General features: G+C 32.4%; 1 protein-coding gene across 1 annotated transcript; it reads right to left on the reverse strand.

Annotated features, from left to right (window-relative positions):
• Positions 1–6,931: 6,931 nt before the first annotated feature.
• Positions 6,932–8,819, reverse strand: LOC107623982 (uncharacterized). The gene has a single exon (XM_016326399.3). The coding sequence runs from the start codon at positions 8,558–8,560 to the stop codon at positions 7,634–7,636; it is 927 nt and encodes a 308-aa protein (XP_016181885.1). The 5' UTR covers positions 8,561–8,819; the 3' UTR covers positions 6,932–7,633.
• Between the last annotated feature and the right edge of the window lie 5,796 nt (positions 8,820–14,615).

Consider the following 14,615-nt stretch of genomic DNA (forward strand, 5'->3'; position numbering starts at 1 on the left):
TAAAGTTAGAATACTTTGAAATTTTAGTAGATGTTTAAAACCTCTTTGTGGGTGGATTAGGATTTTAAAGTTGATAGATATTTGGTTTGGATGAACCCTTGAAGGGTGGAAAAATTCGAATTTTAGGGAAGATTTTGTCGAAATTTTTATAAGATTCTGTTAAATTTATCATATGTACCTTCTCTTTAGTTGTTTGATTACAACCATGTCATCTTATTTATTTTTGTATTTAACTAATTTATATAATTTATGCATGATATTTTTATTTTTGAGAAACTCTTATGTAATATATTTCAACATTAGAAAAAGATTGTTTCTTTGCTGTGACTCAAGCTTTATTAATTTAATTATTGTATTGAGTGCCTTAATATGCTTTAGAGTTAGTGAATGTAATTGTGTTTTGATTAGTGTTAGTAATATATTTGTTGTGCAGACATGACGACAGGTAGGAGAGGTAGGTCGAATGGGTCACATTGTCGTGGTAGAGAGCGGGTTTCCACCAAGTTTTTCAGGACTGTCCAGTCATCGCCCTCTACCCCGACTACCCATCGACCCCTATGACGTCACAGATGGGTCCACCAGAGCAACAATTCATCATGGTCTCAAATCCGAACTACGTGCCTCCTTCTGCTACTCTCCCCTACAGATGCAATGATGACGTCGACAGATCTCGCGGTGGCCAATTCCTCTAGTGCCACCCAGCAGGATGCCCCTCCACCACCGCCCGTCATTCGACTGAGGATTTGGACAGATGACATACCGTCGTGAGTACATACTTTATTTTAATCTTACGCTTGTTAATCTTAAGTTTATGTGTTTGTTAATGTTAGGTTTTTTCTCTGCTAGGTTTGCACCAAACCCCAATTCTTGCACACAAGAGATCTTTGATGTCATTAAGTTGATGTACGACCACCCATGACCTACTTACACGCAGATCCAGACTGAGACCAGAGATCGATAGTTTCAAAAGTGGACGGTAAGAACCCAATAACATTTAATTAACTAACTATATTTGAACTGTTGATTATTCTAATGAACTAATGTTAGTGAATCAGTTTGTGCAGTTGAAATTCATATGGAATGTAGAGCATAATCTCATGATCCGAAAGATTTCGACCACTGGACAGCCAAACGTCTTTAGCAGATGATGAGCGACGTTCGTAAGGGACACGATTACCTGATGTCGTGGATCTGGCCAGCCATCAAGAAGAAATTGGAGGCCCATTTTACTCACGATGAGAGGTTCAAGCGTCAACGTCTGACGAACATCGCTAACAGGCTTCACCCAAGTCGTCGAAGTATACGGGTGGGTCGGCGACCTTCATGAAGACGAAGAGCAAACTGGTAAGAATTTTGTCGTTGTTTAATTTAGTGTTATAGTATTTATTTGAATTAGTTGTTTAATTTGTTCATTTATTTTATTGGTTGATATATTAATTTGTAGATTAAGTCGTTGGACCGTGAAGCGATGTTGACGGAGACCTTTAAGTATACTCATACTTTGAAGGCCAACAATGAGAAATTTGCTGACGAGCGGTCAGCGGCCCATTATGTGAGTTTAAATTAGTCCTAAGTTTTATATTTATTTGGTTAAAAGTCAATTATTTAACTGTTATCCTAATCACGACGTGTGTGACATAGGAGGATTACACGCAGAAGTTGGTGGCCGCGACGTAGCAATCTCAGCCACCTAGTGGGAACGATGAAGCCGGCTTCGAGATCTCAGTGGTAGATTCTGATCGGATTAGGCGCAAGACCACCTCTGAGCCCCACAAGCATCGTCATTTTGAGTTGGGATCATTCTTCATCAGTAGCCTCTGCTCCTCCATGTTGGTGGCTTCCTCTGCCTCTGTCACTAGTCCTACCGATCCCGAGGAGGCTGTTGACTTGAGAGAGGAAGTGCAGAAGATAACACAGGAGCTTCACCAGTAAGTAGCGGAGCAGTCTGAGCAGAGGTACAACGACCTTCTTGCATGCGTGGGAGGAGTCGTTGCCATCAGCTCAGACCTAATGGAGAAGTTGGAGCAGCTCGATCAATTGCGACAACAGATGGAGGAGTATAACCAGCAGATGCGTGCTGGAGAGAGCGGCGCTGTTGGTTCCAGCAGCAACGCTACTAGTGGGACACCCATGTCAGCACCTTCTCTGCCGCCTCAGTAGGGGGATCACGACGACGATGACAATTACCGGACTTTGTAGGGGTTAGGTTTTTATTTTTTTTTTCTTTGTCTACTTCATTGTACTCTACTTTTTTTTATAAAATAATTTATTGATTTCTGCTAATAATTTTGTTAACTTAATTTGACTACTAATTGTGACTTATTAGTGCCAAAAAAAATTAAACAATTAAAAAGACTACTGTCGGATTAATCCAACGTTAATCGTCAACTCAGTCTCGATAATTAGCGTCGGACAGAAAAAATCCGCCGGTAACGAATTTTCGGCGTCGTTTTACCGTCAATCTTGGGACAACGATAAACTGATTGCCCGCGGATTTATTTGATGAATCCATCGATACTCAACATTTTTCTTGTAGTGAACGAATATCTAAAGGTAACAAAACTAAAATATTAAAACGGCAGACCAGAAGGCCCAAAAGTCTTTGAAACACAAAGTAACATTTCGCTTTCCCACACGAGATTCACGATCTCCCGAACCATGGAGAATTGAACTCAATCAGTGTGAAGACTAAGCAAGCTTACCCTCACGCTTTGGGGGGCAACTGTTCTAGATAGCTAGCGTTCGGATTCTTAATGGGCTTAATACAATCAGCCCAAAAACATCCCCGCCATCCTAACCACCTTCCAAAATTACATGAAATGGGATTCCCTCCCACAAAAATAAGATAACCCAGCAAAGCCTATAAAAGGGAAGTCCTATCGCTCTCCCAGCAAGGTAGAGAAAATCAAGATTTTACGTGATATCGAAAAAATAAATTAAGTACATAAAACGTAAAATCTTAACAAGATTTAAATTATAAAATCGTCAGATCTAGTACAAATTTTGAAAAATCGATTAACTCATTTAAAATCGTAATATTAAAAGATTTTAAGAGTTAAATCGAGATTCTAGCTACTATGCTCCCAGGGATTATCATTCTACCATAGCACTTATTCTCTAGCTCTCTGACTTGGGCGTCGGAGTGCCTTTGCAGGTACCACCTCCACGCTCTTCGAATTCAGCCTTGCCATCCTGTCAGACCGACGGATGCCCAATCCCTCTTCACCTAAACAAACACTTTTTGAACCTTCAGGTACCGCTTGAACATTAACTAACTTAAGCTGGCTGAATAATTAGTTCATTCGTCCGTTTAGGTAAATGTGAGGGGGTGTTTTGAATTCTGCCTTGTTTATATAGCAACTCATTGATCAGTATCAGACTTTTAAATGAAATTCAAATTCAAAACGAATTAATTCTTAACCTATCAAATCGAAAAATATTGTGAAAAAAAAAATCTTAGTAGTTAATATATATATAGTGATTAGAAGGAATATGAGATCATCAAGCTTTGACAGGAATGAATTCTTAGTGTTTATAGTGATTCATGGTCTATTTTAATAAGAGGAAAATTGAATCACTATAGCAGTAACATAAAACATATCAATCATGCATTTTCGTACTTAATTGGCAGAAAAACCCACTTTTAGAATAATAAAATATAGTTGCATTATGTGATTTGAATAATAAAAAGGTGAATTCTACCCAACCCCCTCTAAAATAACATGTAAGTTATCCTTCATGATGTGTCACATTTTAATGGGTCATTACTTAACTATAGTTGGGTTATTTTGTAATTTATTATTTGAGATGGGTAATTGTATAATTTCTTAAAATATTAAAATTCTACCCCATTAATTGAAGCACATTCTCACGCAATCTCTTTCTACAGTGCATCATTTCTTAACGGGTCGTTGAATTCCCATGGCTTCCCTGTTCTTCCCAGTATAGCCAACGCGGACTTCATTGCTATCTCTTGTCCTCTCACTCAATCCCCCCCCCTTTTTTTTTTTTGCCATGAATCACTCTTTACCAACATCAACATCATTAATGGTTAGTTCGGTTATTAAATTTTTTCATTAAAAAAATATATATTTATTTAATTACAAGATGGAATATATATTCATATTTAAAATATAATATAATAAAATAAATCTATTTAAAATACTTAAAAGTATAATTAAAATCATAAATATATAAATATAATAATAAAATTTGTACTCTAAACAACTAAACATATTTTTTATCATACATAAATTATTTAAAAAATAAATATATTATTAAAATTAATAATACAAATTTAAAATAATAAAATCCAATTTTTTACTGTATTTGTTATAATATTTTTATTCTTTTAATTTACAATTTATTAGTACTTTATTATTTAATTAATGATTAAACAAATTATTTTTATAAAAAATTATGTTTTGTATTATCTTATAGAAGAGACCAATATAGTAGTTTAAAAAATAAAGTAAAAATGAAATTTTAAATAAAAAATATTTAATATTAAAATTTTTAAATATAAAAATAATTTGTATAAATATTTAAAAGATAAATATAAAATATATGAATAAAATAAATAAAACAGATAAAATGGAAGTACTCATGAGAAATAAATAATTATTTTTGTCTCCTTTATTTATTTTAAACATGTATTTTATATTTATATCCTGAATATCTATATAATTTGTTTTTGTATTTAAAAATTTTAATGTTAACTATTTTTTATTTAAAATATCATTTTAACATTATTTTTTAAATTGGTATATTGGTCTCTTCTTTAAGATTATACAAAAAATATTTCTCATGAAAATAATTTGTTTAATCATTAATTAAATAATAAAATATTAATAAATTAAAAATTAAAAGAATAAAAATACTATAAAAATTACTTGTAAGAAAGTTGAATTTTATCATTTTAAATTTATGTTATTAATTTTAACAATTTATATTTTTCTTAAATAATTTATGTATGATAAAAGATATGTTTACTTGTTTAGAGTACAAATTTTATTATTATATTTGTATATTCCTAATTTTAATTATACTTTTAAGTATTCTTAATAGATTTATTTTATTATATTATATTATATTTTACATATGAATATATATTCCATATATTATTTTTAATGAAAAAAATTTAATAACCAAACTAACCATTAATTATATTGGCAAGGAATGATCCATGGTAAAAAAAAAAAAAAAGATTGAGTGAGAGGACATGAGATAGCAATGAAGTTGGTGCTGACTATACTGGGAAGAACGAAGAAGTTACAAGCCATGGAAATTCAACGAACTCGTTAAAGAATGATGCACTGTAGAAAGAGATTGCGTGAGAACGTGCTTCAATTAATGGGGTAGAATTTTAATATTTTAAGAAATTATACAATTACCCATCTCAAATAATAAATTACAAAATAACCCAACTATAGTTAAGTAATGACCAATTAAAATGTGACACATCATGAAGGGTAACTTACATGTTATTTTAGAGGGGGTTGGGTAGAATTCACCTAATAAAAATGCCAATAACAAAAAGATAAATATTTTTTAAAAAAATGTCTTTAAGGTTTCACATTTTTATTTAATTTTTAGAAATTTTTTGTTTATAAGTTTGTGAAAAAAAATTATATAAAAAAATATTTTTTTTAATAAAATTCAAAAAACAAAAAAACATTAAAAAAATCGCAAACCAAACATGCACACTCTAATTGTTTTGTTTTTATGATTGGAACATATTAATTTTCTTTGCTTTATGTATTATTTGTTCTCAACATGGATCTTATTTAGGCTTTCTATATATTCAAGAAAAATATTAGAACTTACAAATTAAAGTGCAAAGATATTATATTATTGTGAGAGAGAGTATTATGCACGATAAATATTAGGGGTTAATTTTTTTATTAATATTAGTCAATATTTGGTTATTGTCTTATTTTTATATTATTAAAATTTAAAATTTAAAATTTAATACTTAGACTTGATTTAATAATTTTTTTTTAAAAAGTGCTTGTGATTTTGAAAAGTATAAATTCTTTATTTTATATTTGGTAAATTAAAAGAACCATCAACCATGTGCTTGTGTTAGTCTAATTTTGTCATTATAATTAATTAAATGTTTTCTTTGTATATTAATAGACACTTATGATTATATATTCTCACAACATTTAAATATCATATTTAGTCTTGATTTATTTTCATAAATTCTAAACTGATATATTTAAAATGTAAGGAGAAAAAAATCCTACATAGAATAAAATGAAGTTAATCAAGCGTGTATATATATTGGCTTTTTAAAATCCTGTGGGATGCATTTCTCTGAAATAAAATGAAAAATAATTACGAAACGAGAAAAACTAACATCACCAATAATTAAGAGAGAAAGTATTGTTATCATTTAGGAAAGTTTTGACAAAAATTAATTGGATAATACTATGGTAGTATGGTGTACAATGAAAAATGAGAATTATTCTTTGTAAGATTAAAAAAAAAAAAAGTAATACAGATATTTTCACAAATTTAATGAAGAAATTCACTCAATTCTACTATTCTAAAAAAATCCCAAATAAACAAATTCTTAGTAATAAAGAAGATTTAAACTATGCCTATCCCACTTCATCATATATATTGCATAACTTGAAAATAAATTTATTTTCAATTTCTATGTCAACACAGTTGAAACAGTAGTTACTAATTTTAGGTAGTAATACGTGTACACTTTTTAAATATTAAAGTCAAGTCATATAATACAGCCAAGTCAGTTTAAGAAATCATATAATACAGTAATCAACCGTTTCCGTTTGAATACTAAACTCTGATTTTCTTTTCCCTCTTAGAGTTATATATAGAGACCCTACTAATGCATTCACTTTCAAGCATATATGATAGTAGTAGTAACGTGTAACGCTAGAAGACAGAGTTCAAAATCAAATAAAACCAGAGAAGCAAGTTCAGATTCTTTTGGAGCCTTGCCTAACAACACATTGCCCCACATAATTAAATAGAAGATTAATCTAATTTAACACAACATCATTTGCCTCTACTCATCTCCTTCTCTATACTCTATACTAGAGTCATTAACACATAAAGTAAGTTCATTATTCATGCATATATATATATAGACATAGATAACGACAAATATAAATATCTACCTACTATACATTTTTCATGAGATGCAATGTCTTGGATAGACAATAGTTAATACACACACTAAACTTAATTGCTTTTTAGTAGAGTAATAGAGAGAGCACTTTGCATGTTGTGCTCTCATACGTTTTACTTTTTTCTCCTCCTCTCCCAATTCCCAAGATACCTCAAATCCCAATTTACCCCTCATAATCTTCCTTCCTTCCACTCTTAATTCCTCCACTCATCACTCTTCTAATTAAAGACTAACACACTTCCTTTTTTTTTTATTTTTTTATCTTTTACTTCTTATTTGTCTTCACTCAGGATCTGAAGAAAACTCTTAAACTAGAATAATGCACAAACCATAATGGGGGAGAGGTGCTTATGCTTATCCTCAATCCACACACACACAACTAGAAGAGCTATATCTAATTCTACCATAAGTATAGAGAAAAAGGATACATTATTTCATGTTGCATTCTTTTTTATTTATTTATTTATTTATTCAGAGACCCAAGCTGAGTGCAGCTTTCACGTCCAGCCTCCATGCAAAGCCGCCACTTTCCAATCTCCAAACATCACACGGAACCATCTTCGTGCACTTCTCGTTCCGCCACGTGTACTGCAGTCTCACCCCGCAGGTGAACGCCGGGTAAGAATAGCAAAAGCACCACGCAGCGTTATCCTTCACCTTCACCCACACCAACGGCAAACCGTTTCCCTCACTCGCCACCATCTTCTTGAACGCCTCGTTCACCCACCCAACCCTGAAGTAACCGTCCGAAACGAACGCTGGACACGTGTCATCCTCTAAGCTCTTCACCATCTCAGCGTCCGTACAACAACCTATTCCTATTCCTCTTGCTCCCTCGCCTTCCCCCATGCACGTGCCTGTCACGCTCTCAACCGTCACCCAGGACTCGACCGCCGCCAGCGACGGCGGAGGAAGTGGATCTAGAACCTTAACCGAGTCAAGATTCGCCGCCACGCGCGGTGGCTCCAGGTTATTATCGAGGATCTGGATATTCTCCACGGTTAGGTCGAGATCAACGTTCTTACACCACGAATCTCCGGCGAGGGAGTGTTGTTTTGGATCCTCCTTCTCCGGCATCAGCTGGAGGGTAACAACCGCGACGTTTTCGCTTGTTTCACCTAATTTCTCGTGAGATTTATCGTTGTTCTTTCTCTCGCTAACACTGTTTCTGCGAACCCTAACGTACTTCCTCTTCGCTCTTTTTCCGGTGAGTGGAGCCTTGCCGTTGCTCCCTTGAGCTTCACCGGAGGAAGGGAGGGAGCCTCCGGCGACAGGTTTGGGTGCGATCGGCCGAAATCGGAGCATTATTCTGTTAAGTATTCTGTTATCGTGAGGAGCAGCGTTGGCGCTGCTGGCTCCCCAAGCTGGCACGCTCCACGCGTCAGCACCACCGTCCATGACGCCGTGGATCTTTATGTGTTTCTCTCTCTAAGTTTGTTCTTTTTTCTTTGTTTCTCTCTCTATGGCGTGGTTCGGTTGGGGTTACCTCTTCAGTTTCTCTGATGGAGCGGAAGCGATAATGATAACGGCAGCACGGTGGCTGGGTGTGTACTTGCCACGTGTCTAGGGCAACACAGGTGGAGCAGTACAAAAATTTTAAAATAATCATAACACTATTTGTTGTGCTGTCTTTATTTTTTCATATTTAAAAAAAAAAAAAAAACTTAATTTGAACGTACTGGTAATCAGATAGATTTATGTATTTAAATTACTTATTTTGTTAAGATAACTTTAGTGTAGATGTGTGTGAAAATTCAATTGATTTGTACTTTATTTAGTCATTGGTTCATCTAGTATTTCTTTTATATTTATCTTTGAGATATATATATTTTTGTAGCTACATTCACATTAAACAAAATGTCATAGCTTAAACACTATAATTAAATAAAAACTTCTAAACTGTTGATGAATTAATCTTTTCAATTTTGAAGCAAGCATTTTTCATACTTAGTTAGTAGGTAAATGATATAGAAATGGAAGAATTTAGTTGAATAATAATGAGGATGTGATGATAAAATAGGAAAAGTCTAGGGGTCAACAACTTTGTTAAATTTTGGTCAGTATGTAATCAGCAAAAAAAAGTGAGTCACGAGATAAAATCTCACACTAATTTCACACCATTAAAATTATCATTAATGACTATTTAATGATTACAAATCACAAAAATTACAAACTTCCTAGTATTCCTCGATAAAATATAGTTAGGAGAAGTAGTTGAACAGTGGAAGAAGGGGATTGGGGGAAAAATGAGAGAGAGAAGGGGGTGGGACCAAGGGAGAAAGTGGCGTATCTGGGAGGCGGAGATAGAGGCATTGTGATTGGTCCCACGGGGAGAAGGGAGTGACCAATGAGGAAAGAGAGGGTGTCCAGCACTCCTGGAAAGAGATGGGGGTACGTGGCTTCTTTACAGGGAACACCACGCCACAATATTCTCACCTTCGATGTGGACATTACTTTTGCCCACCAGGTTCTTTCCAGAACCTCCCCACGTGCATACCTTTTATTTGTTAACAACAACCCACTCTACATTCTTAGTTATACTTGGGTTATCTTAACAACAACATCAACAAAAAAAAAAAAAAAAATTACACCACATAACAACAATAATATTTGTTTAGAAAAAAATTAACTTGGAATATAATAAATATTTTAATAAAATTTAGATCTATGATAAATTTTCTTTTAGTTTTTTTTTAATTAAAGAATATCGTAAGAAATTAAAAAAAATATTTGTTTAAACAATAATATGTGATTAATATTTTTATATTTATCTTATATTTTAGTTAATATTAACTATTTTTTATTAAAAGTATTTTTCTTTACATTTCTCATTGGTTTATATAATTAATATTTTGATATTAGAATAAAAATATTATTAAGAAAAGTAACTTATATGTTAAATAAAAATATAATGACTACTCAAATTTTCTCAAAGAAGAGTTTTTATCCTAAAACTAATTATTGTATTGTCAATTTAATTTTTTCCAATATAAAATATTTATTTGACAATCAAGTATAAAATTAACCTTTTTTTTTTAATTAACAATGAGCTGACAAAAATTTCAATCACAAACAATAAGAGAAAGGAGAGAGAATGAAAGAAAGATTACGAGAAAAAAGACAAAGTTAGTTAACGTTGATTAACAATAATTGGTTCTCAATATTTTTTTAAGATAAAGAATAAAACCTTAATAATAACACTCGTGAACAAAATTTATTGTATAAATTTAAAATATTATGTATAGAAAAGAGTCATTTTATTGTCCTATTACTGTATTCTTTTTAGGTGCACATTTGTTTATCTATTTTGTTCCTTTATGGGGAATTGTAGGGGTATTTTTTTTTCCCCTCCGGTAAAGCATAGTTATAATCGAACGAAAAATCGATGAATGGTTTGATTTATTTTTAGAGCATTTAAAGATGAAAATCGATGTAAATAAGAAGGTTTAAGTTAGGGTGAGTTACAATCTTTTTTCACTGTCACTCAACTATTATTATTATTATTATTATTATTATTATTATTATTATTATTATTATTATTATTATTATAATATAAAATAAAAATTAATTATATGGTATATATTTAATTAAATAATTTTATAAAAATTTAATTTAATTTAATTTTGTATTCTCTATTTTTTTATTAATTATATTTTAATTATGTACTATTATCAATATAAATATAAATTTTATTAAAAATTTATTAATTTATTTGATCTATTTCAATGCAAGTATTGTAATTAAAATTATTTGTTTTGATACTAGTGTTGAAATCTACTGATATTATAATTAGATGATATGTTTTATGAATTAATTGTTATTCTTATTGTGTCAAATTAAAATATTATTGAAGTAGTATTGATGTAACATCCCAACTTTTTTAATCAAGTCATTTTTTAGAACTAATTAATGAATTAAAATGGTAATGATTTAAAATTTGAATTTAAAATTAAACATATGAAAACACTAGTAGTAGTAAATCTCTAACCGATAATAAACAACCTTTTAAAATATAGTCATAATTAATTCTACATTTATTAGATTTGAATGATATTTAGTTATATGAAAAGATAAGAATACTAGCTCTATTCTTTAAGTTCAGTATAAAATCAAATTCAAATTAAATTAGGTAGACAAATGTAGACAAATCTGTTACAAGTTCATAGTAGAAAATCGCGCTCTTATCAGCCAACCTGATATACTAACCGTATTTCGGGAATATCTCAAGTTGTGTTATCCGATTGACTTCGTTTAAGATTCGTTTTAAAGATAATTCAATTCTCTATAAATTTGTCTCTAATAGCTATTTCCAAATTTCAAACGTAGAAAATGTTATAGGGTTCACAAAGTGATGTTTTAGATTGAAGATTTCACCTAAATGCCTCCAGACATAATCTGCACATACTTAAGAGTTATTTGATCCTTCCTTTCTCAATCTACTCCCTTTTTCTATACAAAACATTCTAGTATACACAAAGTCTAGCCAGGGAACAAGTCTCTCTTCACTAACAAACCGCATCTATTTGCATCGGAATACCTATTGGAATTTCATTCGAGGTAGGGGGTTTTATGCTAAATTTTATATGTCATATCTTAAATATTTTTATTTGAGCCTTATTGCCATAACTATTTGATCAAAATGTGCATGTGTTAAAGGTCAAAATATAGATTGTCTAAGAACACCCTACTCATACTTAAAGACATAGAAAAATGCACATGAGACATTTTCAAAAAATATATATATATTTAAAAAATATTAGAAAATTATGTTTTATTACTTTTTTATATATATTTGGCATGCGTCATGTTTTATTCTATTATTTATCATCTATATTCTTGTCATATGATGCTCTGTTATCTTTATAGCATTATTCCTTTCTTTTCTTCTTTTCCATGCATACAATATATTTATCATCAACATTTTCATATGCAATTTTATTTTTTTAAGGTCTTTTTACTGAGAGTACATGCATGTCTTTGTGTTTTTTTTATTGATACTATTCCTATAATGGTTACCACTATCTTACAAGCCATTTAAGTCAAGAGTACGTGCACTCTTATAAACTCCATTCAATTATTTAATATACCCCCGCTATCATTATATTTCTTAAAAATGTGATGTTACACAATCTTTTTATTTATACCGTTTACATTACTATTACTATTTCTTTAATTAGAGAAAAGGAGAAAATGTGGAGCAATTGACTTGCATGTTAAAATAAACTAATTATCTTTAATTTTTTTTGAACTCTACTTATCATGCATTTGCTTAGCTTCATTTGACATTAACTTCGGGCTTGGTTTGATTCTATTTCTATTTAGCAACTTTAGATCCTTTTGTCTCGTATAATTAGGCGGCAATAAAATAATTTGGGTCTGCACACTAAATCATTCACTTGGATTATTATCAATCCCAATCAACATGTTTGTCATGGTCAATTTATTATATATTTACTAAACTCAACTACTTGTCTAATTGTTCTTAAGTGAATGCATATGAATAGCGATAAGTAACTAATTATGTTTTTGCATGTGATTTATATGATTTGAATATTTGAGTTTTTTTTTTTGGTGACTGAAATAAATTAAACAAAGAAAAACAAAAGAAACAAAACAAGGAACTGCTTAAATAGAGGGACAGTCCCGTTTAAGACTACTCTTAAACTCCTCCCAAGGTGAAAGAAGCTCCACATGCGAAAGTTGTAACTTCATCGCCATCTTTGCCATAGTATCTGCCACCGTGTTTGCATCTCTCATAATCAAACGAAAGTCAACACGCCAATTCCAATGCATGATATCTCTTATTTTGAGCACCAGTGGATCAATAAACCCAAAACCATCTTGAGTAACAAGATTAAATGCTTCCACACAATCCGTCTCACAAATAACATCTCGTTGACCCACATCCCAAGCTAAGAGATATCCTCTCCAAATAGCAAACAATTCTCCTTGAAGAATACTATTACTCTCAATCATTCCCAAACACCCCTTTTGCCAGCTCCCATTACAATCTCTAATAACACAAGCAAAACCAACACTATCACCCGAACCAAAATAACTAGCATCACAATTAATCTTAAAAGTACCAATGGATGGGGGATTCCAAAAACCATTTAGAGTAGAGGGAAGGGACATACGTTGTAATTCAAAAATATTTCTAAGCTCCTTTTCTGAAGTTAATGCCAAACAAATGACTTTTTCCGGAGGCCAAGTTTCATGGGGATTAAAGATGTCGTTATTCCTTGCTCGCCATATCCACCAAAGTCCCGAAAAGAACTTGAACGGGTGCTCTTTGCTATGATACAAGAACCAGTTCTTCAAATCCAAAGGATGACAAGGAATATCCAACCTTTGCCAGACAAGCTGAGCTTTTGGACAATCCCGAATACAATGTATAACCGATTCCTGGCTAGAAAGACATCTTGGACACCTATCCGATGACGACATCCCTCTTCTAAAGCGAAAACTTGCAGTAGGAAGAGCCTCCTTAAGACACAACCAAGCCAAAAACTTATGCTTTTCCGGAACAAGCTGACGCCAAAGCCAAAGCCAATTCTCCCTCTCCTCCCAACCAAACAGCTGCTTACACAACCACAAGTAACCATTGCGTGAGTCATAGACTTTGGCAGCAGACCCACTCCAATACCAACCCACTTCCGGACCTGCTTGTTCATCTGGATTGTAAGAGAGAATATTATCTTTCAGATTTTGAGATAAAGGAGAATAAAGAGTATCCAAATGCCACCTACCAACCGACCAAATATCCTGTATCCGGAGATTCGAATCAGAAATGTGGACATAATCCATCTCATTAGATAACCGTCCTTCTCTCCTCCAGCTAGAAAACCAAAAATTCTGGTTCAAATCTCCAATACACCAAGCAAACCCATCCTTCAACACTTTCCAAGCCTTGCAAAGACACCTCCAAATGGGAGAGTCCTTGTTCTTAGGATAACTAAAACAGTCATATAGAGATGATCGGTATTTGGCATCCAATAATTGGACCCATAGCTTGTTTGGCTGCTGGAAAAAAGTCCAAACTAGCTTCCCAAGAAGAGCAATATTTACACAATAAGGATCTCTAATCCCCAAACCTCCATATTTTTTTGGAGTAACCAGTACCTTCCAACTAACAAGATTTAATCCTCTTCCATCAACTTGTCCTTTCCAAAGAAAATTTCTCATCATAGACTCCAATTTACTAATGATTCCTTTGGGAAAAATAGAGACCTGCATCTGGTACGTGGGAATAGCAGCGGCAACAGAATTAACCAAGCAGAATCTACCAGCCCGATTGAGTAAACTCCCTTTCCAGCTTGCTAGCCTACTCCGAATCTTATCCAGGACACCATTGAAAGCTGAACGAGTCACTCTAGAATGGCTAAGGGTAACTCCAAGATACTTGCCCAAATCCTGGACAAATCTGATAGAGGATACCCCAGTGAAAACCTCT

Source organism: Arachis ipaensis, chromosome B10 (genome assembly GCF_059453495.1).
Source record: "Arachis ipaensis isolate K30076 ecotype BB chromosome B10, ASM5945349v1, whole genome shotgun sequence".
Classification (NCBI taxonomy): Eukaryota; Viridiplantae; Streptophyta; class Magnoliopsida; order Fabales; family Fabaceae; genus Arachis; species Arachis ipaensis.

Bases quoted from the DNA above. Each gene is read 5' to 3' on its own strand.
- LOC107623982 (XM_016326399.3), bottom strand. From the start codon at position 8,560: ATGGACGGTGGTGCTGACGCGTGGAGCGTGCCAGCTTGGGGAGCCAGC.